The 27,243-nt window shown below is 35.7% G+C and overlaps 1 protein-coding gene across 3 annotated transcripts in view; it reads left to right on the top strand.

The window, feature by feature from the left end:
* The window catches only part of OLA1 (Obg like ATPase 1), a 166,906-nt gene that overhangs the window by 14,345 nt on the left and 125,318 nt on the right, over positions 1-27,243 (top strand). For all 3 annotated transcript variants that reach the window (XM_023622021.2, XM_005601585.3, XM_001499353.5), the window contains 2 exons: positions 5,643-5,786; positions 9,834-9,961. Coding sequence is in view for 2 of the 3 variants with exons in the window: in XM_005601585.3 (XP_005601642.1) it covers positions 5,643-5,786; positions 9,834-9,961 (272 nt within the window). In the remaining variant the exon portion in view is untranslated. The remainder of the gene's footprint in view (positions 1-5,642; positions 5,787-9,833; positions 9,962-27,243) is intronic.

Raw genomic sequence — 27,243 nt, 5'->3', positions numbered from 1 at the left:
TGCGCGGCCAGTTGTATAAAAGTATAGCAGATACAGTTAGGTACAGTACGTAATACTTGATAATGGTAATAAATGACTGTTGCTGGTTTATGTATTTATTGTACTATTTATCATTGTTTTAGAGTGTACTATTTCTACTTAGAAAAAAAGGTTACTATAAAATAGTATGTCATGTTATGCCCATAGTAGCCTCAAACATCTTGTGTTTGCCTTGTCTCTTGATTGCATCATTTTCTCTTGTTCTTGATTTAAGGACACTTTATGGTCTTTTCACAATGACAGAATCGCCTAGCGATGCATTTCTCAGAACGTGTCCCTGCTAAGTGAGGCATGTTCTGTGTTATCAGTATTTTCTTGCTCACATTGTTCTGATTTTGGCCATTGGGAGCTCTTTCAAGTTGCCTCCTAAGTCCTTTTGACATGCCCCCATCTTTTTTTTTCTTTTCCTTTTTTTAAGCGCTTCCTTACTCTCTGACGCTATAAGACGTTTCAGGCTAATACTACAATTTTACTGTTCAGCTTTGTCTCCAGGGAACCCTGGTTTCTTTTATTGGAGAATGGTATTTAGAAACTAAGATCTGGGCTCTAGGTATGACCCTTCCTGCTGGGGTGTTACTGCTTTTAGGCCTTTTCACCTGATAGAGTTAGGAAATACATGTGTTATTACTAACCCACATATATACGTATTAGTATTCATTTCTGTTATCTATATTTATTTCTGTAGCTAGCAGATAGATACTTTTTAACAGTTTAGTTATATCTAAATTTAAAACATTTTGAAAGAACATTCTACTTTTTTCATGTTTTGGGTCTGTGTTCTGTAAAGGGTTAATTCACAATGCTGTGGGAATTTGCATTGGTATCCTGACTTCCCAATACCTATTGTAATTTTGTATAAGGTTTTAGATAAAACATCTATTCAGTCAGATTTACTTACCTCAGTAAAATATGTAATTTCAAAAATAAAGTATTTAGGTTCTAAATGGAGGGGGCATACATTTAGTCTAGCTACTTTTTTTTTAATGCTACCATTGCTGAAATGATATTTATGTAAACCCTTAAGAGGTTTATCTCTCTTATGCATTTCTTACGTAGGAGAGATTCCTACAGTGTTGAATCTTCTATTTTCAAGCTTTAATAATAACCTTAAGGTTTCTAAGTGTGTGTGTGTGTGTGTGTGTGAGTGTAAAATCTTCATTTCACAGAAAGCCTTGTGGGCTTTAATATACCAGGCTTAGGCCAAAACTTTCAAATTCTTTGCTTTTGCAAAGCTTCTCTTTAATAGATTTGAATAGATCAAAATGTCTTAATTTGTCACTGAAGCCTGCAGTAATAATCCTTAGAAATTTTTCTTTTTCCTTCTTCCTTATTTCTTTTTACTTTTTTGTATTTATAAAGCTATTGGAAGGTACAGATGACTTGGACTTCATGAAATTTAAAATCCATGTCCAAGATGAGATGATCTGTGCAAATGGAGATTTGTCTTCCAAGTCTAATCTGACTGTATGTAAGCATTTTTTTGGCCTAAGAGATAATGGGACTTTCTTTTGCTGTATTTTTACCATATAATGTTTTAAGGGATAAACTTTTTTCTTTATTATAAAACATGTCTTTGTCGAAGTAGACAGTCAAAAATGCTATACTTGGGACCAGCCCAGTGGTGTAGTGGTTAAGTTTGCATGCTCTTTGGCAGCGTAGGGTTTGCTGGTTTGGATCCTGGGTGTGGACCTACACACTGCTTGTCAAGCCATGGTGTGGCAATATCCCACACAGAACTAGAAGGACTTACAAGTAGGATATACAACTATGTACTGGGGTTTAGGGGAGGGAGAAATGCATTTAAAGAAAAATACTGTCCTTAATAAATTTGAAAATAAGTTCATAAACTCCCTATGGCCTTTTACTATTGCGATTAATATAACTATAGGAATTGCAATGAGCAGGGATTTTTTTTGTTCTTTTGTTTTTTTTTTTGCTGAGGAAGATTCACCCTGAACTAACATCCGTCGCCAATCCTCCTTTTTTGGCTTGACCAAGATTCATCCTGAGCTGACATCTGTTGTGAATCATCTTCCATTTTGTATGTGGGTCACTGCCACAGCATGGCCACCAACCAGTGGTGTAGGTCCATGCCTGGGAACCGAACCTGGGCCACCGAAGTGGAGTGCGCTGAACTTAACCATTAGGCCACTGGGGCTGTCCCTAAGCAGTTTGTTTTACTACAATATACAAAAATACAACTGCCCTTTTTTTATCCCTCCAGAAGACACAAGTGTTCTATAAGTGTTTGGATTAATTAATATGTTTAAATTACGTTTTAAGTACTTTTATGGTAACATTATTTTGTAATATTTTCATTGCAGGGTTGTAATACTTTAGTTACATTTTAAATAAATAAAAACTCATGGACTGTTCTGGCAACCCAGTTATCACTTTTTATTTTTTATTTTTTTGCAGGGAGTGGAGTAGGGGAGAGAGAGTGGGCCCATTTATGTCACCATTTGCTTCAGCCCACTTTTGGAGTTTTCCCTTCTGGGAGAAATATCCTGAGGAGAAAACTGGTTGTGTTCTTGAGATTCTCCAAGTTTCCTCCAGATGCTTTGCTGGGCTCTTTGTCCTTCAGCATCAGCTTTCCGTGAGCGTAAAGCCTGGATTCTTGGCCTTCTTCCTCTGCCCAGAATGGGCAGACGTCCCCAGGGTAAAAGTGGCTTTAGTGGTCAGATCACTTCTTTGAGTTTTTTTTCCCCATTTCCATTCCATTTCCAGATTCCCAGCCCCATCAAACAGATGCTTTCTGTGTTCTGCATTTATATGGCTCTTCTAGTTCTGGTTGAGAGTTAACAGTCTCTTCTTAGCTTTTGCATCTCACCTAGAAGCAGAATTTCCTCCCTCCCCCAATTGACTTGTTTAGGAAATCTGGGTGTTTGTCTTATAGAATTTCCCAAAGTCTGAATTTTGTTGGTTGCATCTATGTGGTGTCATTTAGTATGTTCTTCTGTCCCCTGTATTTCCTGTAAAGTGGTAGTAATATCTAAAGGCTTGATCAGATTGATATCAAATAATTTTTATAAGAATATTTAAAGGATGGCATATATGCTTCTTTTAGGAGTTACTATGGTCTTTTCCTCTTTTTGCAGTATTAATATCATTGGTGATCATTATGTAGATCCATTAATTCTTTAGGGGTTCAAAGGTTGATATTCGAGGTTTTTTATTCTCTCCTCATTTGTTGGCTGGAATATGTCTATGCAATAATCTTTTAATCTGTACTCTAAATCTTTTAAAACTGTACTCTAAAAGTACAGTTCATATAGGAAAGATGCAATAAGTGCTTTGCTTATCAGTCTTCAAAAGAATCAATCATCTAGCATGCTTAAAAGGTGGCCAGAGAGAGGTTCTTTTTGGTCTGGTTTTGTTGAGGACTATTAACAACTCACAGATATAAAGTTATTTATTCCAATCCGTGGAAGCTATTCTTATTGATGCTCAGATTGACTCGTCTTTGGCCAGTGGGCCTATTTAAGTGGGCTCCGGAGTGCTTTTGGTAGGACTTTATGGCCTTTAATAGCTTCCTTATTTTCCCTTGGGAAAAATTGTTTCAGACTCATCTTGTATATTTCTGGTCTCAGACCTGGAACTAGCCATTTCTCTGGGGAGTCCTGGTTATTTTAATGGACACGATATTTAAAGATCATAGTCTTCACATGAATTCTCTTTTTAAAAATTGTCTTCCCCATTACAGGTGTTAATTTTTTTGATGTCTTAAACTTCAGAGTCTTTCTGGAATTAGATGGATTATAACTTTATAGATAAACAGATTATTTTAAATTAAGTACTGTGATGTTTATCTTAACAGGATTGAAATTAAAAGCTAGCACTGTAGAAACTAGTGATTTCCTCTTAATTATCATTCCCAGAGTTCTGGGATTGTTACCAGCCTCTTAGAGGTTGCCAGTATAAATTCTACCACCATCAGTATTATTCAGTGGGTTGTTAGCTGATTCTGAATCTAGCCCAGTGGTTTCAAAACCTGACTTTACATCTGTATCACCTGAGATAATTTAAAAATCCTGGGGCCTACACCAGGTCTGGAAAGAGGCCTGGTCATGCCTGCCTTTACATTCTCAGCTGATTCTATTATAGGCAGGCATTTGAAAGCTGCTGATTTGACCAGTGGTGCCCTAAGTAACCAGTAATGATTTAAGTGACTATTTTGGCAAATGTTTCTACTTTATTCTGAAATGTTTAATCTGAGTGTGATATAAGAGCAATATTTAAAGATCTACAGGCAGTTACAAGTTAAGTATCTTGTTGCCCAAATGTACTTCTCAGCAGTGGTGTTTAGATACGCCTTGATGGTTGCCTTTGTTCATTACTCTCTTATAAGGGTTTCAGAGTTAAAAAAAAAGAAAAAAAGGACTGGTTTTTCTGTTTAAAAGTTCATTCAGATGAGCTAACTGTAGTAACTATAAAAATAAATTTCTCCTGATGAACATAGGTTTAGATCTCATCTTAACAGACATTTTTACCTTAAAAAATGTTTGGAACAGAGAGAAAAATAATCTCCCGTAATTCCATCATCCTAACAACCATTGTACTTTTTGAATATTGTTTTGTCATCAAATTTGGTCCATATGCAAACATTTTTACATAATCATATCTAGCAAGAGTTAGCAAGCACCAGTCTCACAATTTCTATGTAATCCTTCGCTACTTCCTCAATTCCTCCAGTTTTTAAAAAAATTATATAACAGTGATTTTCCTTTTAAATCCTCATGTGTGCTACAGTCCTCCTCCTGGAGCAAGGAAAAAATCACTTTAGTGAATTCTCCACTGTCCATATTAGTGATGGAATTGAAAAGTAGTACAAAGCAGATCAACAAACTTATAAAAATCCCATTTTGTTTTGATTTTTATTCTATGACTTTTGGCACTGTACTTATATTGTAAAAAATGTGGCTGGTGTTAATATGAGTTGGCATTCTCTGAGCATGTGTCACCTGATAAGAATCAGATAATTAGAAAACTAGTGACCAATTTATTCATTATTAATAGATTTTTTCCTTGCTTTGTTATACCTTGAAAAAATTCACATTTTGACTTTCGTAATTATAATTCGCAGTTCTAGACTTAGGAGTAATCCTATGCACTAACAATTAGAAGGAAGTCTGAGTTCCAGCCTTCCATTTCCAACTCCAACCAACCATCCCTTTCCCAATTCAGAATGCTTGCGAAGTGATTGACCTCACTAGATACACACCTCTCTACGTTTATGCTAGAGAAGATTATATTGGATATAGATGAAGTGATACTGGTACTACCAGGTACTCTTTAGGGATAAAGTTTTTTGTGGTATGATGTGAAACTAGCTATCATTTATAACAAAGATTCTTTGGGAAAATGCTTTTCAAGTTCTAAATAGACTGAGATAGGAATGTAAGCTAATTATAAATCATGAGCTGCATTGTTGTAAATTTCATACATTTCTATTGGTAAAAATGTATTATTCCTTCCCACTGCTGCCCTTCCCAGATTTGTTTTATAATCCTCAAGGATCTTATTTGAGTGTTGAAATTAGGGTGAGGTAGATTTTTCTCTGTGTTAGCCTAAGAATTGATTGAAATTGGTTTTATTCATTTTAGGAAATCTACCTTCTTCAATGTACTAACCAATAGCCAGGCTTCAGCAGAAAACTTTCCATTCTGCACTATTGATCCTAATGAGAGCAGAGTACCTGTGCCAGATGAAAGGTTTGACTTTCTTTGCCAGTACCACAAACCAGCAAGGTAAGAAAATCTTAATGCCATTGTTTATTTGGTGGCCCTCTATGGACTGAATAAGTATATGTGAGTGATATATTTAAAATCATGTAGAAGGATTTTTCCCCCAAATTAATACAGCGTTATTATTTTCTGAGGAGTATGAAGTAGAGAGAGTAATTAAGTAGTCTGTATTATATGATCCCATTTATGTAAAATCATTTGGGTATGTGTGTATTCATAGGAAAACGTATGAAGTAAAGATCACAAACTAGTTGATGGTTATCTCTGGGTAACAGAATTTTTAGGTGATTTTTTACTTTATTTCTTATATTCCTCTGTATTGTTTGGAGTTTTTATAACAAGCATGTGTTATATCTTCAATTAGAAAAAATAAGATAATACAGGTTCAGACAATATGGATGTATATAAAGAGAGGAGTAAAAATCACCTGTACTTCTTCTACTTTGGTAGAATAGATATAAGCACTTCGGAGATATGTCCTTCTGTACCTTTCCCTGAATGGGTGTGCACATCCTTACAGAAATAGGATACTTTTTAAATTGAGGTATTATTAATATTTTTCTAGATTAAGAAATACAGATTTAAATAATTTCTAATAACATAATTGTGTTTAATACTGTATTATATGAATATACAGTTTATTTGCCATTTCTCTACTATTGAGAACTGAGGTTGCTTTTAGTTTTTCACTATTTTGAATGTGCTGAAAAATTCCATTTCTGTCTCCAGCCCTGAACTCTGCTGAACTCCAGACATATATCTGACTGCCTTCTTTGACATTGACACTTGGATGACTAAATAGGGGCCTCAGATTTGACATGTCCTAAATGGACCTCTTGATTTCACCCGGCCTTGTGCCACATTTGTTCTTCCTCAAAACTTTTATAATTCAAAAAATAGCACTATTATTTTCCCAAAGTCCTATGAGTTCTAACTACAAAATAAACCAAATTTATTCGCTTTTCCCACCTTCATCCACTAGTTTTAGCATCCATTAATTTTTTTGACGAATTAACTATTACTATAATTGTCACATGGTGATTTTGTAATTCCATCATTGGTTTTTCACTTATTAGTTGGCAGTCTACTGTAAGGAGGAGTTTTCTTGTCTTCATTTGTTCATTCATGCATTTATTCATATCAGTGTTACTCAGTTGGTTATAATCTGTCACAGTCAGTGGATATAGCTCAAATTATATCCTTCAAATTGGCTCCTCAAGCTGATTTCTGTGTCCTTTTAAAAAACTTTTTGTTTTCAGATTGTTTCAAATTTATATAAAAGCTGCAAAATTATACAAAGAATGCTTGTATACCCTTCACCCAGATTTCTGTTAACCTTTGAGAATAAGTTGTAGACATGATGCCACATTGCACTTCGTTTCTTCAGTTTGTATTTACTAAAGACAGACATTTCTCCTACATAACCACAGTAAACCATCAAAATCAGGACATTAACATTGATCCAGTGTCACCATCTAATTCGCAGATTCCATTTAGATATCTCCAGTTGTCCTATTAATTAGCTTATTTGGTGATTCCCTTTCCATGTAGCCAGTCTCTTGACCCCTTTGGGTTGTCGCATGATTTGGATTCTCCTGGCTTGGGCCCTGGCTCCTACTGGGCGGGGCTCCTACCTGGATGCCTTCCTTGTGCAGCCCCTGGCTGCTGCTGTGCTGCGTTCTCTCCCCACACCGACTCTTTCCTTGTATGGGTCCTTGCCAGTGCCAGACTGTGTGGTCATGTGACATTGCTGAAATTTCTCAGAGGCATGGAGAGAACAACAATAGTAATAAAGCTCTTGGACTTCAAATTTGTTGAAATTTTAGGCAGTGAGAGAATTAACTTCTCACAATTTCCCTTGCTTTTCCTTTACTAGTGAACATTGATTAAATGCCTTTATGGAGATAAAAAGATTGAATGGGAAGCTATCTTCATGTTTTCCATAATTTAATCTTGGCCTATTTGTGGTCAAGCAAAGAAAAAAGAATTGACAGTAATTCATAGTATTTCTTGCTACCCCAAACTTCTCTGTTATATATATTTTTTTTTAATGAAAGAAAAATCTTACTGGTCATTTCAATCTGATTCAATTGAAGAAAAACTCATAAATGCTTTTGGTATTCAGTGTTCATTATAGTGATTAAAAGGATTTTTAACCTTATTATTTTGGTTTCAAGGAAGTTTCGTATGGTTTAAAAACGTTATTTTGCTCAAGTAGTCATAAAATCATTGGTACAGTACATCAAAATCCTTGAATTAGGCCTCAGATTTTTTTTGAGATACAATATTAATAGTTTAAACCTTTATCTTGGTCTTAAATCAAGAATCAGAAATAAGAAAACTCATTTTCATTAGAAAAATGGAATCTCAGAGCTATAGGTTGTCTTACCTAGTTTTCTTGTAAAAGGAAACTGAAGCCCAGAGAGGTGAAATGATTTGCTCAAGTTCACACAGATAGTATAATGGCAATCAGGAATAAAACCTACAGCTTCTCACTTCAAATTTAGTGCCTTTCCACTCGTATCCATGCTACTGTACTTCATATATATTATATGGGTGGTTTTAGTTGTTAGAATTTATATCATTTAGGATGTTTGGTTACACTTAACATATTGACTTAAAAAGTCGATTTATTGACTTAGTAACAAGTGGCATGGTGTTTGGTGTTGGTTTCAGCAATCAATTATGTCATCAAGGACCTGGCTTCTTTCTCCTCTCCATTTTACTTTCTTTGTCAGCCTAATCATAAGATTGCCTTCTCCTTGTGGTGACAAGATATCTCTCAGATCTTGGAACTTTATACTTTCTCATCCAGGTTCAGAGTGAAAGAAGAGAGGTTTGCTTCTAGAAGCTCTCTCACAGGACTGATGAGCTTCTATTCAAGAACCCTCCCAACCCCTTCCGGCAAAACTCCCCTAAAGTCTTTCTAGACAAATGGGGCAAGGTGAAGGTCCTAGAATCATTAATTGTGCCCAGGGGATGAGATTAAACTGCCTTCTAGAATTAGGGGTAGAGCCAGCTATTCCAAGGCTCTGGCTACACTAGGAGGTGTGACTGGCCAAATGAAAGTCAGTATAGTTACCAGGAGAGAGGCCAAGGATGCTGGGGAGGTGACCACAGTATCCAACAAAAGACCTGACCACATTTTATGTGTGTTTTCTGTAGATTTGCTGATAGCAATTATCAAGTAATTTCTATCTGAATAAAAATTTTTTATAGAATAATTTTTTTTGAAGGACTCATTTTCCATATAAATAATAGGGAAGTATTTTGTGGAAAATTTGTGTTGTATTTTATCATGTGAAATTGACATTCTGAAAAATGAATACTCTTTTGAAAATTGACAAAGGATATATACATGAATACACCTTATATCATACACCATCTGACATTGAAAATAGCTTTATTTACTCATGTACTTTAATCTCCATTTCCCCGTGGCCAAGTGGTTTATCTTAACTTGGTTTCTAACTTATGTTAACTGTGCTTTTACTTTGAGCAAAGCAAAGGTTATTTTGTATGTATGTCTAATTCTGTTGCCATTGTTAACACCTAGGTTATTACTATGCTGATAACTGGTTCACATCATTGTGTGCATTTTTTGGCTATATAACATGTATGGTAATTAAACGCAAATCCAGGTTTCCTCACTGCCAGCTGAGTGACCCTGTATGTAGTAGGTTTCTTAACTCATCTTCAGTTTCCCCATCTGTGTACATGTACTCTTTACTCGTTCTCTACTGCTATTGTCTATGTGTGCCAACAGAGCAATATAGTAAAATTAATGATATGAGTTTTAATCTTTAGAGACACAATAAAAGCACCTATTCTGCTTTGCAGTTTTTTTCCTTCATTTTCCTAGGTAAGAAAGTCCTAATGTATTAAAGGATTATTTCCTATTTAGTTTTTTAAATTCATTTATCAAATGGTTATTGAGTCTTCTAAACATTCTAGAAAGGAAATAATTCATGTAAATGTTTGGGAAATCTATTTGGTTGATAAACAGATTCTTAGTACTATTTTGTAATAAAACTATCTTTTGTTTTTCAGCAAAATTCCTGCCTTTCTAAATGTAGTGGATATTGCTGGCCTTGTGAAAGGAGCTCACAATGGGCAAGGCCTGGGAAATGCCTTTTTATCTCATATTAGTGCCTGTGATGGAATCTTTCATCTAACACGTAAGTGCAGTTGTTTATGGAATTGATTAATTTCATTATGAGCAGTGTTTTCTGTCTATTATTGCTCACATAAAATTAGAAATGACTAATTAATAAAGGTTTGCTTTGCTTCACAAGATGAATCGTGGATTTCTCTGTTAGTTGGTACTTTTAGGCTATTTGGTATCGTCTCCATATGAGAAGCAAGTATGTGCTGTGTTGATATTATATTCTAATTGAATTTTATCCCCTGTTCTGGATTAGATCCATAAGAAGTGTTTCTATGTGGTGGTAATTTTGTTGATTGTATAAAGGCATTTTGAAGTTTTCTTAACTTGTAGAACTTTTCTGCATTCTTGCTTTTCCATGTGTTGAGAAGCAGAATTGATGGAGGAGCGGATTCTGTTATTTCAGAGGAGAGAAAAGCATGCAGGTCATGTATTAGAGCTGAAAGGATTAAGGAAAAACTATAGATCAGCTACTCCTTAAGGGAGACAAGGACATAAAGCAAAGAGAGAAAACCTAGAACTACAAAAGTGAGTCGAGTACATAGTAATTCTCTGACAGAATAGAAAGGTTTGCATTTAGGCTCAGATCAAGACTGCATTGTATGGTAATAGTATTATAATAAGCAAATTAATGCAAATGAAGGAGACATAAGTTAGAGGTGAGGGCCAACTTTGGTCTGGTGTAGTGCTTCTGTTTGTTACTGGTCCTCAACTAGATAACTGTATCGATTGGGAATGAGCATTTAGAAAATTTTATAGCAGTTTGAGTAATTTTTTTGTCATTTGAATTCTAATAAAAAAATTGTGCTGGTATTTTTGTATGTCTTTTTAAAAAAAATTCCTTTGCCTAGTAACTCATTGTTATTGTATTTTACAAAAACCCACCACAGATAGCTTAAGAAGCACTCATCTAGGTAGCTTCTTGGGTAAAGGTGTGGAGACAGGAGACACCTTCCGGAAGGGTTTGTGGTGCAGGCAAAGAATAAGGTTATGGTGTGGGGGGTGGAAAGTCAGTTATGTAGAGTGGTGTTGCCTAAAGCTTGTACATTGGCCAGAGGTTCTGTTTTCCGGATGGTTTGTTTTTTCAGTGGTTCTGGTGACTGATGTGAGAATTTCAAAGAGAGAGTAGAATCAAGTGTGGCTCCTGGATTTCTGGACTGGACCAGTTGAGTGAATCTTTTTTTCTTTTTTAAGATTTTATTTTTTCCTTTTTCTCCCCAAAGTCCCCCGGTCCATAGTTGTGTATTTTTAGTTGTAGGTCCTTCTAGTTGTGGCATGTGGGACACCGCCTCAGCATGGCATGATGAGCTGTGCCATGTCCATGCCCAGGATCCGAACCAGCGAAACCCTGGGCCACCTAAGTGGAGCACATGAACTTACCCCTCGGCCACAGGGCCGCCCCATGGTTGAGTGAATCTTGATACCATTCACTGAGATGTTAAATAAAGAAGGAGCAGCGAGTCTTGGGAGACAGCTGATTTCAGTTTGGGATATTTATTTGAATTTGTTTTGAATTTGAATTTGGTATTTTTTTGAATTTTTTAAAATAGGACGTCCAGATAGGAGATGTCTATAAGGAAGTAGGATTGGTAGGGCAGGTGTGACAGGAGGATAGGGGCAAGAGAACTGAAGGTTTGGGTGTGAGAGTGATTTAACTGATGGGTGGAATAGAGCTTATCATAGGGTAGCAGTAAAAATAGGAGTAAAAAAATGGAAGGCTATGAGATCTGATTTCCTGATGAGGTTCAAGAACAGAGGTACTGGAGATAAGAGGGTGTGTGGTAAGAGGGATATTTGACTTAAAATTTTCAGAGCTGGAGCAGTTTGGGGTGATGATGAGATCCTGATAATGGCCTGGAACCGTTTTAATAAATGTAATCAAGCCTTTGGTTTTGTTGTCTCTTGTATAATATTCATCTGAGCATACATACTTTATTATATTTCATTCAGGCTAAAGTTATTGTTAAGAAAGGATGAAAAATCCAATTAAACTAGGTATCATGCTTTCTTATAGCAGTTGATTTCAGAGATGTTAAACTGAAAATAGGCATCTTAGAACTGATGAAGTATACACACAGATAGTGCACAGAACACAGAATGATACATTTATAAGCAGAATTTTAAAAAACCTTCATAGAATTACAGGCATTAAAAAAGACTTGTAAAGATTAAAAAGATAGATTGATTACTTGGAAGCTATGAAAATTGAGAATTCTTTAATTCCAAGTTATGATATATTTTCATATTCAACAAGCAGATTATTAAATATGAGTGTAAAAAAAGATTTTATCTTTCATATTACTCTATTTAAAGAATATGGGCAAGCCTTTGGTATGCACATAGTGTAGGCTCAGACATTTGACTTGAAGGAAAAGCTTTTGGAATCCCATGGTTTACTTTCTTGTGTGCTTCCAGCAGTGTGCAGTCCCCAATTTGAGAAACAAGATTGTAGGTTAAGGTATAAACACCCCAGACCTACCACGAGGCCTATCTGACCAAACAACTAGGTCCAGCTTGTAATAATAATGAATATCTTTATAGCACTTTGTTTACTTAGTGCTTTTTAAATTGTTAGGTCTTGATCATCAAAGAGCCCAGTGAGATGCATAGGCCTTATTATTATCCCCATTTTCGGATGAGAAAACCAAAGCTTAGCGAGGTAAAATGATGTGCCCAAGTCACAGTCTTTCTGTCATGCTGTAGCATTAACTGCAACTTTGTGTTGTCAAACCTCTGGAAGAAATAGGTGTTTGAGAGAAAACTTTGATAATGCATGGAAAAAGCACCTGATTTTCTAAGGATTAAAACTTTTGATGCTTCATAGAGTAGAAGCTGGGAAGTTTTGGTTAAATTACAATGTTTGTATGCTTCTGTAAGTACCTATCTAGGAAGAATACCTTGTTTCCAATCATTTGTGTTGCTGTATGAAGTACGTAAGGTTTGATGATTTTATCAGGTAGAAAGTCAGTAAAGGATTTTGATGGAATCACTGCCATTAGATTTCTTGTCTTTCTCTCGCATGTAGAACGTACCTTTCTCAGTTTGCTTTGCCTGTGTTCACCAAACAAGATACTGGCTCTTAAAAAGCTTGTATTAATACATAAAAATAGTAGAATACAGAATCATCTGTCAGCTCTATTGATAGGGGAAAATGTGTACTTTTGTTTATTAAATGTAGTATAAACTCTGCTTGGGTTAAATTTGCAGTCAAGTACCTTTATATTGTAAAAAAAAAAAAAAGCTCAACTTGAAAAGTTTTATTAGTATGTGCTGACTAAAAACCTTTTAAAATGGAGTTTTTAATAGGATTAAGGTTAACTCAAAGAGTTTAGTTTTTCCTGAAAATGGGAGCGGGAGGGAGACGGTTAAACATGAGATAAGAATAAGGTTTTTACAAATTTAATACACAAGTTACTAGCTGAGGGAACCAAAACATGACACATTCGTCTAAGTAATGTTTTTTAAAGAAAACTGACATTTTAACAAATGAGGCTCATCGTTTAGAGGATCTTAAAGTAAACTTTAAGAGAGAATAGCTATTGCAAAATTTGTTGACAAATTTAGGCAAATTTTACCTGGATTCCTTTCTGAGAGCCCTCTCACTGGCTCTTCAGTTACTTCTTGGTGGCCGAGGTGGTTGACTCGATCCGTTCTCATGTTGTATGCAGGTGGGTCAGGTGCAGTTTCAGCTGCTCCGCAGTGGGATGGGTTTATGGGGGTGCGCACTGTCAATCTTGTCCTGAGTTACATGGAAGTGGAGTTGATAAGAGCTCCAAGTTCATAATTTCAGTCAGCAAAGTTGTACTTCCAAGATACCTAATAGTCATCTTATGCCTGAAAATAAGGTGCTATTTATTGTGCTGTGAATTTCCAGAATGTTAGATACGTCTTGAGTTAAATCTAATCCAAAAAACACTCATACATGTTTTTAGGTTTCATGCCTCTTTGTATTATCTGTGCTCTTCTTCCAGCTATTAAATAAACAAACTAATAGTTGACCTTGAGGGGGTTTCTTTTCCTTATTCTCTGTGCTTGTGTTGTTTGAATGAACCTTCAATACTGACAACAAAGAATGTTGCAAAAATTAGATTTCAGTTGAATTTAACCTCTTCTGGTTTCCCTACAATTTTGGTAGTGAAATTTAGTTATTTTTATAAGTAGCTATCCATGATAGAGGATAAATTTTAGGTGGGAAATAGATATCAGAGGCTAACTACCTTCAACACAGGGACCTTACCTCATATGTTCTTATATATTTTATATATAATATCCTTCTATGAAAGGATAAAGGGTTATAATTGAAATCAGGAAAAAAATGAGTATTATCTCTGAGATTTTCTTGTGGATCACAATTTGAGAAATGCTGCCTAAAACTAAATTCTTGTTTTATAAGAATGATTGAATTATTTTTATTTAAACGGAAATGCTGTATCCTAAGCCCTTTGCAAATATTAACTAATTTATTCCTCTTAACACCTCTGTAAGGGTGGGTACTATTATTCTCATTTTGTAAATGAGGAATCCAAAGAATAGATGGGTTATGGTACTTGCCCAAGAATACATGGCTGGTAACAGATAGAACCAGATTTTTTTTTTTTAAAGATTTTATTTTTCCTTTTTATCCCAAAGCCCCCCAGTCCATAGTTCTGTATTTTTAGTTGTGGGTCCTTCTAGTTGTGGCATGTGGAATGCCGCCTCAGCATGGCTTGATGAGTGGTGCCATGTCCGCATCCACGACTTGAACTGGCGAAACCCTGGGCTGCCGAAGCAGAGCTTGCAAACTTAACCACTTGGCCATGGGGCCGGCCCCTAGAATCAGATTTTGAACTCAGGCTCTGGTTACAAAGTCCTTGCTCTGTGTTGGATTAGTCCACTAATCTATGCTGAGAATTATCAGAAATCTTTTTTTAAATCACGAAAATTTTTATCAATCTTGTGAGCCCCTGAGGCTTTGTCTGTGGACCCAGTTTGAGAAACCCTTGTGTAAATTCCAGAGAAGTTGCATTGAAGTTTATCGTTTCTAGGTGAAGCACTTATTTTTTCTTTTTTTAAAGATTCGCACCTGAGCTAACAACTCTTGCCAATCTTCTTTCTTCTTCTTCTTCTTCTCCCCAAAGCACCCCCAGTACGCAGTTGTGTATTCTAGTTGTGCATGGTTGTGCCATGTGGGATGCCGCCTCACCATGGCTTCATGAGCGGTGCCATGTCTGCACCCAGGATCCAAACCAGCGAAACCCTGGGCCGCTGAAGCGGGATGCAAGAACTTAACCACTGGGCCATTGAGCCAGCCCCTAGGTCAACCACTTTTAAATGATACTCAAATTATATCATAAAAGGGCAGTGGAAAATTATTTATTTTATAAATTCTTAAAGGGTAAGGGATGGCTTTATTTAGAGAAAAAACAGACTTGTGTCTCTTGGATGCCAGGTAGACGTTTCGAACTCTTAATGCTTTTAGCAATGAAGACAATGAAACAGATATATCAGAAAAAAGAATGTATTTGAATTTGCTCACACATTCTCTCTTCTGGTATTTTCATTTTGATTTATGAGGGGAATAAAAAGAGAAATGATCAGCAGCTGAGGTCTGGCAGTATCCATAGTGGCTTTCCTTTACCTTTTAGGTGGTAACTTCTTTCTGGAGGTGTACGGAGCTAACGTGTAATGATTGGCTATGTGATGTGATGAAATGTGTACTTTGTTTATAACAGTCTTGTGGGGGAGGGGATATGCCTATTTTAAAGATGAGAAAACTGAGGCTTAAAGAGGTTGGGAAACTAAGCCATGATTTACACAACTGATTAGCGCCAGAACTCAGATTAGACTTCAGGTCTGCCATTTTAGAAGTGTCTGGAGCTGGCAATGCTTAAAATTAAAAATCTGAAAGCAGTCAGATAGTGATTTATCTGAGATATATATTCTTTGATCTGAGGGTCAACTGTATTTGAATGTTGCTTATGTTCTAAATAATCATTTTCCCAGTTAATTCTTCCTCCTCCCCCAAAGTATCTTGAACGTTTGAAATTCTACAGAAATTATTTCTTGGACCAGATATATTATTCTTTAGCTGACTGCTTTTTGGGTTTTTTGAATCATACAGAACATTTTTTAATGGTTTTCATGATTTGAAAAACTTTTTAAAAAGTGGGAATTTCTCCATATTTTTGGCATAAATGGCACCCATAATTTTGGATAAACAACTCTGGATAACTATGGTTATGTCTATACATTACTAATTATGTAATATTCACTATAGAACAGAAATTCTTTATGAATTCTCTATGAATTTTTCTTTTGTTTTGCTTTTGGTTTTTCTTGCTGGACCATACCAGAATTTATTGAACTACTTCCTATTTATGGGCATTTATTTGTTTTTCCAGCTTTATTGAGATATAATTGACATCTTATGTAAGTTAAGGTGTACAATGTGATGATTTGATACGTGTATATATTATGAAATGATTACCACAACAAGCTTAGTTAACACATCCATCACCTCACATGATTAACATTTTTTTGGTGTAGTGAAGACATTTAAGATCTACTCTTTTAGCAACTTTCAAATATACAGTACAGTATTGTTAACTGTAGTCACCATACTGTACATTAGATCCCCTGAACTTACTCATCTTATAACTGGAAGTTCATACCCTTTGACCAGCATCCCCCCATTTTTCCGACCCCAGCTCCTGGCAACCACCAATCTGTTCTCTGTTTCCCTGAGTTCAGCTTTTTTTAGATTCCACACATAAGTGAGATTATACAGTATTTCTTTCTTTGTCTGGCTTACTTTACTTAGCATAATGTTTGAGCATTTTTTATTTCTGACTTTTTTATTGCAGAGACTGTTGCTAATGGACATTGTTATACAGGCTTCTTTTTGGTACATGTCTGGATACTTCTCTGAGAGATATAATGAAGTGGAATTAATAGGCCAAGGGATATATACATTTAGAATTCTATCAGATACTTCCACATCTTCCCCCTACATTCCCATAAGGATATTAGTTTAAAATTTTTTGTTTTTTGAATAATTTTAGGTAGGTCATACATTGGAATAGGTCAAACATTTACATATTTCAAAGAGAAAATTGAATGACATTGGGGTATATATTGAGCAATCTTGTTCCTACCCACATTCTGATTCCTCTGTTTTGCCTTTATAAATGATGGCATTTATTAGTTTCTTGTGTTATTTTTTAGAGCAAGGGTTGGGAAACTTTTTCTTTAGTGGGCCACGTAGTAAATATCTTGCTGTTGCATCATCTTCTGTGTGTGTGTATGTTTGCAACACTTTAAAAATGTAAAAATCATTCTTAGCTCTAGAGTCGTACAAAAATAGGGCACAAGCCTTAGTTTGCTGATTCCTGTTCTAGAGTTTCTTCATGCAATACAGGCGCATGGGAATATGTTAATTATATATGTCATCTTTATTGAAAGTATTTTTAGCAGTCTTTTCTTCTGATTTCTTCTATTACTTTTATATTTAGAAACTTCTTATCCTTCCCGTGATCAGGTAAATATTTACAACTGTTTTCTTCTAGTTATTTTCCTTTGTTTTTATTTAGATATAAAATACATAAAGGGCATAGAGCACACAGATCTGAAGTATATAGCTAGATGTGTTTGTACACACGTACTCACTTGTGTGGCCACCATGTAGATCAACACATAGAACATTTCTGTCACCCTTCTCTGTCAGTTCCCCTCTCAGGGTAATCACTCTTCTGACTTACATCATCATTGATTAGTTTTGCTTATTCTTGAACTTCATATAAATGTAATCATATGCTCTATTCTCTTTTATGTCTTCTTCCCTTCTCTCAACATAATGTCTGTGAGATTCATCCCCATTGTGTATATTGGTATTGATAATTTGTAATTTTCTTAAGTTAGCAGTTTGGATTTGATCCCCTTTGTGGCTGATATGCAGGATTATGTTACTTAGTTAACAGAGTTGAAGCTCTAGCAACTACATATCTACACACTCTGAATAGGTTTGAGTAGGGAGACATTTGGGGCAAAAAGAACAGCCAGAAGATTTTTGTAGTATTTCACGGAAGAAATAATGAGGGCTAGATTTCAGAAAACTGTCAGTGGCAGTTGAAGGGAAAAGCAAATTCGAGAGACTTTGTGAAGACAGGATAGGACTTAATGTTAGGCTCTTCTTACATCTCCTGTAACAGAAATCTCAACTAAGAATGTGTGCCAAAGATTCAGTACAGAATAGGGAAACAGCAACCATATTATGGGAAGCAAATTCTTTTTAAATTCGTACATGCAATGACTTCTGATAACAGGTGTTTTATTTAGAAAAATGATTAATTTTTTCTCTAGGGTTTAGTGAGCCAGTGTGACTTGTTTTTACCAATTTTTAGAAGCAATATACCTTCCTATTGCTAGATTTCTAAAGCTTTGAACATGATGAGTCTGCTGATTTCACTGAATCCTTAGCTTTTTAAGCTGGCATTAGAAGTTTTGAAGTGATATTTCAACAGGAAGCTAAGGCATTTGTGTGTTATCTGAAGGACAGCACCTTTGGCAGTATCACACTGCATCTACTTGTCAAGCTTTTTATAGATAAAATTTGTTAAAGTTTGTCAACAGGTACTGAGAGATATGACCTTGTAGGCTAGAAACAAGAGTTCTGCTTTCTGAGCTATGGGACACTTTTGTTCCCAATTTAGAAACATATAGTAGGTTCAGATTTACAGAACTCTTAATTATAAATCAAGTATATAATCATTTATAGTTATAGAAGATAAAATTTCAAATACAATTTGATTATTTTCAGCTGAATTGGTGTCTGTATATGTGTGTGAGTGCACGCACGTGTAATGGTGGTGGTAATGGTGAGAGTGTGGGATGCAGTAGTGTGTTCTTTCCTGAGTTCTATTGTCCAGGTGCTTGTTAAAGTTGAATTTTCTGCCTGTGGATTTATTTTTAACTTTTTGTGTGAACTTCAGTTGCGTTTATTGTTTTACTCTATTGATTTCTAAAAGGAATTTTAATTGTCTTAGAATAAAAGACAAATATATTAAAATAACAGGAAAATGATGAAGGCCAATTAATGAGAAGTGAGAATTAAAGGGAACAGGGTGGATGGATGGTCACGAGCCTAAGTACATGGTAACACATAACCCATGTAAATAAAGTATTGAAATTGAGAATAAATCTTACCATTGAGCATTATGGTACTCAAGGCAAAGAGAAAAAGTTATGGGTTGTCCAATTTCATATATGTATGATACAAGAAGAGATACCCTTTCCTAGCTCTAAATTGGAGTTTATTGCATCTTCCTAGGAGAGACCTGAGGCACAGCCCAGTGTGTAGTCTTTTCTGTTAGTTTGCATAAAAGACAGTAATTTGGAAACAGTCTTTAACCGCTCTTCTAACACTTCATAAGAATGGAGGACATAGAATTAGATTATTTTTTTCTGAAGTATTTGTCTTTTCTGGAGTATTTGCCTATACTGTTATACAGTAGTATAGGTTTGTAGCTCCAGTTCATACAAGGGATAAAATGTAGAGTCTAGATGACTATAGAGTGAGCATGTTGTTAAACTGCCTCATCAGGGTATGAACACGCTTTGCAGTTGAGGCATAGGGAGAAATTTGATATTAAGATTATTAGCATGTGTCTGAATTGCTGGCATTTTATTTTGATATCCAGGAGAAGGGTAATGATTATTAATCACCTGGTATATGTTATGTACCATGGTAGATTCTTTCTGATATATTATTTTATTTAATCTTAACAATTCTGCAGGATTAGTAATACTGCAGTTGTACAGATAAGGATATTGAGAAAGGTTAAGTAGTTTTCCTAGGGTACAAAGCTAATAAATTGGGTGTAGAGCCTGTCTTTCTTTAAAGTCTTTTCTCTTTCTAGTGTTTCCATCATGCCACACTGCTTTTGTACATTTTCAGATCTGAAGGTTTAAGATCTATGTATTAAACATGTTTAAGATGTGTGTGTTTGTGTGTGTGTGATAGAGAGAGAAAATTCAAATGCTTGGTGTGCATTGTATTTCAGAGAACACCTTCTCTACACAATAGTGACCTACAGGCATATCAGGAGACTCTTCCGAAGAGTCAGGTGCTGTATGGAGATTTTAAAGAAATTGAGTTATAGTTTTTGTTCTTTTGTTGTTATCAAATATTTATTGAGATTCAGTGTGTGCCAGGCTCTGTGCTAAGTGCTTTATGTGAGGAATTTCATTTAATTATCAGCACAAATCAGAAGTGAGTACAGAGAGGTTAGGAAATTTGCCCAAGGTTACACAGCTGAGGATGGTATAGTTGGGAGTAGTACTCAGTAAGGCAAGTCTGCCTCTAAAACCTATACTGTTAGCCTTTGCACCAGTGCTGACCAATAGAAATATAATGTGAGCTACATGTATAATTTAAAATTGTCTGACGGCCACATTAAAAAAAGTCAAATGAAAAGATTAAATTAATTTTAATAACATTTAATCTATCAAAAATATTATTTCAATATGTAGTCAGTATGAAAAATTGTTGATATATTTTTGGTACCATGTTTTTGAAAGCTGTTGTGTAATTTACACCTAGAGCACATCTCCATTTGGACTACCCACACTTTAAGTAGTTAATAACCACATGTGGCTACAGTATTGGACAGCTCAGCTGTACACTATGCTTGTAGAAAGAAATTTGAAGATACATCAAATCATTGATAGATTTTTTGAGAATAGAATTGGTGGAGGGAGAGATGGGTGACTTTCCTTTTTAACTTTAGAGGCTTGGCTTTTTTATAAGTGAACATGTATTCTGATTTTTAAAACATGAGGAATTTTCTAATTTAAATACCAGTGTAAGGTATGTACAAATGATTCAAATAAAAATCTCAAGCCTTCTGTGTTAAAACAATGAGAAGATGGCTTTGGCTTAGTATGTTGTGGTTCGGGAATTGGCAGTGATCTGATTCTGTCTCTGTAAAAGGTTTGATTTTTAAGCTGAGCTAATCAGGAGGGTTCTGTCAGGGTGATTTGGTTAAGGAGTTTACTCTGAGATAACTAAATTAGTGGGTTCTGTTGTTAAGGAAGTTACTTATGTGATTACTCTGTAGTGTTATTTTTTTATGGTCTGTTCTGCTGTTTCTAAGAAACCTTAGTGTAGCGTAGTGAGCGCACGCGTGTGTGTGTGCGTGTGTGTGTTGAGGGGAGGAGAGGAGGCTGCAGGGAAGGCAGGACTGCCCTTCTACCTCTTTGTCTTAATAGCAAACTAATTTCTTTGTGTGCGGTTCTCTCCTTGCCATTCTGTGTATTCTTGGTGAGGGGATATTATCCAGCTTCCTCTTCCACCCCGGGAGCCTCGGTGGGCTTTATCTTTGCCCTTGAGCAGAGCCAGGACCTGGCTGCTTAAACTAAGCTGGGCTTTGAAAGATGAAAAAATTGAGGTTATGTCAATTGAGAATTAGTAGTTCATTTCATCTGGCTTTTTTTCTCCCCAAGAGTAAGAATGATGATAGGGAAAGAAGCACAATCTTTAAAGTAGATTCTTAGCAACTTTCTTGTCTTTATACCAGTTGTTTCATTATGCACAGTGCAGAGTCACCTAAACAAAACTCCTTTGTTGATTTGTCAGAGCAAAGGGAAACCTTTGCTAGTCATGCCACCCCACTGTTGCGTGAGATATAATCAGTAGCCATCTACTTGATATAAAAAAACTTCCCTTATAATGGATTGAATTATATGCAATTTAGATACAAAAACCTGTGCTTTAGAAAAATGAGCATCGTTCCATACTGCATATAAAATTGTAATTTAATTATGTGTTTCCACCCCTCCCCTCATATCTAATGAGTAGACAATTTTGGTTTTGTCAGATTTCACTCTACCTTTTGATTATAATAGCCAAACAGATGCTGTTACTGTAAAACATATTCGTTATATTTAAAAAATTCTAAATGATATATGCTTATTATAAACAAAATAGGAAATAATTAAGGTGTTCACAATAAAATTTCATGTTTGCCCCTTGTTCCCAATCTCCAGAAGTAATTGCTTTTCTTTCTTTTTCTTTTTAAATCAGAAAGGATAGGGGCCGGCCCCGTGGCCAAGTGGTTAAGTTCGCACACACTGCTTCAGGGGCTCAGGGTTCAGATCCTGGGCGCAGACCTAGCACCGCTCATCAAGCCATGCTGAGGCAGCGTCCCACATGCCACAACTAGAAGGACCCACAACTAAAAAGAAATATACAACTATGTACTGGAGGGCTTTGGGGAGAAGGAAAAAGAAAATCTTAAAAAATCAATCAATCAATCAGAAAGGACATATGCTTATTTTCTTCTCCCGATTATGTGAGGGAGTGTAGCTTCTTTTTGAATTTACTTTTAAATATTATTTTCCTAAAAAAGGAGTCTACTTTAGTAAGTAGAGCATTTCAGTTTTTGGAATAATTGCTAATTGTACTGTTTGATTTTTGATGTCATTTCTTTTTATTTTGAAAGATCTATGCAGTTTTATAATTCTTAGAAAACTTGTTTCTCTCTCCCCTATGTGATTTTAGCCCTCAAGTGATTTCCCTTCTCTCTTGGCCTTCACCCCTCTCAAACTAGGCAGATAAGTTCTTACAGAGATGGAACTAAGATTAATCTATGTAGATGATTTCTGTGCAGAAAGTTAGAATTTTTGGCCAGTAACACATTCCCTTTGTTATTAATGACAGATGCATCTTCATTCTGTTTTATATTGCTGTCCCTCTGATTCTGTTTGAATTTCATATGTCTAAATTGCTTAGTTAGAGCTTTAAACAATAAGATTCCAGAGAGCTCCTTTAGTTTTGTTGCCTGTGTTTGCTAAAAAGAGATGAACGTAGCTAGCATTGATGGAAGAAATAGGTTTTAAGTTGCCTTTCTAGTTTATGTGGAATTGTAGCCCCCAAGGCACTACAACTTTATTGAACTGCTAAATGATAAGGTAAAAATGCCTTCATTTAATTGCCCTCTCTCTCCTTTAGGTTGTTAGGTGTTTATATGTTTTGTAAATCACCTTTAATTACCACGAACATAAATTACTGTTTTCAAGAGCCCACCTCTCCCACTCCTCATAAGCACGTCATTTAAAAGTTTAAAATGAATCACACATTTTTGCCTAGACACAAATTGCCTATAGAACGCTGTCTTTGTATCCTGAAATAATGGAGTTTTTTTCTTTGGGTCCTGTAATTTTCTTTTTCAGCAGTATTTATTAAATTAATCTAGTATTGGATTGCAGTAAACAGTCTGACCAAAGAGCATATGTTTTCTTTGTTTCTTTGGTACAAATTCAATGGGTTAAGTAATTATGCAGTGGTTCTCATCTACATATACAATGCATTCTAATAACCAACTTCTGTTTACTGTGGAAAATATTGCAGCATAGGAAACGGTTCCTTCTACTTTGCACTGAAATATTGTATGAAGCTATTTAATCTACTAGCTATTTACAATTTAAGTGTTTGAAGGTATCCTGATATTCATGGTGGTCTATCTGCTTTAGGTGCTTGAGGCGTTCTCATTTTTTTCTTGAATGTCTTTTCTGACATGTTTTAGAGGTCTCATTTCCTGTCCTCTCTACTCAAAATAGCAACTTTTTGGATTGTTTTTAAACCTCTTCTCTCACTAACAAGTTGAAATTACTCAGGGACGTGAGGGCAGCTTTAAGGTCCTGGAGAGTCTCTTGATTTTTAAGTGTCAAATTTTGAACTGTATTTTTTCTTAGTTGTCAGAACACTGTCATTATGTTAAGTTAAAAATGTTAGAATTGAGACTGATTTGGTTTTGAAAACCAGAACAGTCATTGTTATACTTAACTTGCATGAATGAAATCAGATGAGCACTTGTATTTTATTACAGTAAGTCTCCAATTTCCTTATAACTTGTCCTTTTGCAAATTTTACATTGATGCCCTTAAACCACCCACTGTATGCCACTGCACTTTTCCTACATCAGTGACTTATAATTTTAGTTTATGGGTTGGTGGTAGTGCCACTTGCCAGCCCAGGCAGTTGAAGGAAAGGCAGGACTTCCTCTAAGGGCTACAGGCTGTGTAGCAGCGCTGGTCCTTTAGTACTGCAAGTTTTCTCTTCTCTCCATTGGTGAGGTCAGGGTGTCCCCTCAGAACTCCCAGACTGGCCGAGAGCCTGAAATTTGCTTGTACAGGTCCATGATGTTCCCTCCCTGGTCCATCTTCTCTTCCCACCCTAATCTGTCTTTGCTGTCCTTACTCCCTCTGTGGGAGGGAAGAAGGAGCATTGCCTGGCTGGCCTGGACTTGACTGACTCAGCTCTTGCTAAAGGACCTAAAGAAGATCTATCCCATTGTACCACCAGACCTTTAGATATTTTACACTTCACATAGGTAAGGAGTTGGGTCAGGGGAAGGTGGTTTTGTTCCTCTTCCCTTGTACCTGAGATGAGAGGGACAACGGTATCCACCTTCTCTTCAGGCCAGTTGTGAAGGTCTTCTCTTGCATGACAGGTTGTCAGATGGATAGAACCAAAACTGTGGACTATACATTAATTTGCAGCTTTCTGGGACTAGTTGTCTCCCTCACCCCCCAACTAAATTTATTGTTCAAATTTTGATAAAGCATTAGTGTGAAAGAGAATTGCATGTGTGCCACCATTTTCCTAACTTGTTTTTTTTCATTTTTGTAAATACAGGTTGAATTCTGATATGTGTATTGTCGGTAACATGTTTGGGAAAGAACTCTAATTAAAATTACTTTGAATGTGATTTTTAAAAACAAATGAAATAGTATTATGTTAGGGGTTACAGTCAGACCAAGAGTTGATATTTTACTTTTAAATAACTGAGGAAAATATAAACAACATTAAGGAAATTTACTACAGGTAATAATTTTAAATATGGAACTATAATCTTATCCCCATAGCACCATTTTAGATATGATCTTCTGTTTATAAACTCATGGTTGCAGTAATAGGGAGGGCTCAATTGAGTAATAGGGAAGGGAATTTATTGAGTTAGGGACCAGGCACTTTACAATAATCTCATTTGATTCTCCTGGGAACCCTCTGAGTTAGATCTTATTACCCCATTTTAGAAATGAGGAAACTACATCTCAGGGAGTTTAAATAACTTTCAAAAATCACACAGCTGCTTTTTTTTTTTTATGGCTGAGTAGTATTCCAAAATCGTCCTATTTGCAACAACTTGGGTGGACCTTGAGGGTGTGATGTTAAGTGAAATAAGCCAGACAGAGAAAGAATAACTTGATTTCACTAGTATGTGAAAGATAACAAATACATGAATAAAGATAACTGATTAGTAGTTACCAGAGGGGAAGGGTGTTGGGGGGTGGGCGAAGGGGTAAAGGGGCACATGTGTACAGTGACGGACAAAAATTAGACTACTGGTGGTGAGCACAATGAAGTCTATTCAGAAATTGATAAATAATGTACACCCGAAATTACACAGTTATAAACCATTATGATCTTAATAAAATTACTGGAAAAAGAAAGCTAAAGAGAAAAAAATCACACAGCTACTGAGTGACAGAATCAGGATTTTTAGCAAAACTCATACTTTAACTGCTACCCTGTGTTTTCACTCCTAAAGGTATTTTATTACTTAATATTATAAAACATTTTTCTTGTTTTAGAATAGCTTTAATATTAATAAAGATTTTTGATGAGGGGATAATATTTCATTGTGTTGATGATCATTTTGTAAATATTGGAATAAGTTTTCACTTATTTTCCTATGATAGGTAACTCTTCAGTGAGTTACCTATCATAGGATATTCATATATCTTTTTGCATTTATTCTATTATTTCCTTAAGAAATTATTTCTTTGAGAGAAATTAATGAAACAAAGCATGCACTTCTTTTACATTTCACTTCTTGCTAGACATTGCCATGTTGATTCTCAAAAGGGTTTTTTGAATTTACTTTTTGTGGAAATTACCATACTCTATTTAACCAACTGTAAATGTAAATTGTACAGTGTACATTGGGAACAACTTAAAGTGTACATAAATCAGTGAAATAAGATCACATAGTAACTGTTTTACCCTATAGAGAGTAAAGGGGAAGAGCTGGGTGACTTTCATAAGGAAACAGCTGGAGGGGCTGGTCCAGTGGCATAGTGGTTAAGTTTTATGTGCCCTGCTTCCACAGCCCGGGGTTTGCTGGTTCAGATCCCAGGCTCAGACCTATGTACCGCTCAGTAAGCCCCGCTGTGGAGGAGTCCCAGATACAAAATAGAGGAAGACTGGCACAGATGTTAGCTCAGGGACAATCTTCCTTAAGCAAAAAGAGGAAGATTGGTAACAGATGTTAGCTCAGGGCCAATCTTTCTCACCAAAAAAAAAAAAACAAAGAAAACGAAAAAAGGGAAGCAGCTGGAGAAGGCTGAGAGCTGGACTGTTCTAAAACCTATGGCTAGACAGTTCTTGGGAGAGAATGAAGTAGCTTGAATGCTGTGCAATTTATTAGATTTACATGAAGTGTGCACTACTATTCACCTTTTACATACTAGAGAAACAGAAATTAGAGAGGTTAAGTGACTCACGAAGTTAGTAAATGGCAGAACTGGGAGTTGAATCTGGGCTCTTTGATCTAAAGCCCTTCCTTTTAACCACGCTCTCTCATATGTTGTGTACATTTTTAGTTAATTGGCTGTAACATTCATCGTCCCATGTTTTGAGTCTTTAGTCTCCTTTACCTTAGAACCTAGTTACTTCAAGAAAATTGTCACGTTCTGTTTTTGAACCTAAAGTGCTCGTGGTAATTGCTTTGATGTTCACAAGCCCTTCTAGGAATAGAGTTCAGAGGGAAAGAGAGATCCACGTTTCGTCATAGAAGTTGTAATTTTTTTTGGTTCTTAAAGATAGATGTTTTGTGTAGGTTTCTTTGAAGGCAATTTATGCATGGTAAGGGAACTACAGCTTACTTTACAAAGTGGATGCTTACTGTTAATTAGCTTCAATATATCAGTATTTTATCTGGAATTTAAAAATTATATTTAAAGGTTACAGGAACTTACTTTTACCAAATAAGGATTCCATTGAAATGCTTTGTTGACTTTGCAGCCCCACTCCATGTGGGATACAAAAAATGGGATTATATTGACGATTTTCTAGGATAAATTTGGCATAATAATGAGTTGGTTCATTAGCATCCTCCACAAATGATTATTGATACTTTTTGATTCATTGTAAATTCATAGATTCAAATACTTTTATGTTTCAGTCCATTACACTTATCATCATTACTGATATTCAAGTTGTTTGATCTTTGGCCAGGGGAGCCTCTTCAACTTGAT

This window comes from Equus caballus, chromosome 18 (genome assembly GCF_041296265.1).
Source record: "Equus caballus isolate H_3958 breed thoroughbred chromosome 18, TB-T2T, whole genome shotgun sequence".
Classification (NCBI taxonomy): domain Eukaryota; kingdom Metazoa; phylum Chordata; class Mammalia; order Perissodactyla; family Equidae; genus Equus; species Equus caballus.
This window is presented reverse-complemented; position numbering and strand designations above follow the sequence as displayed.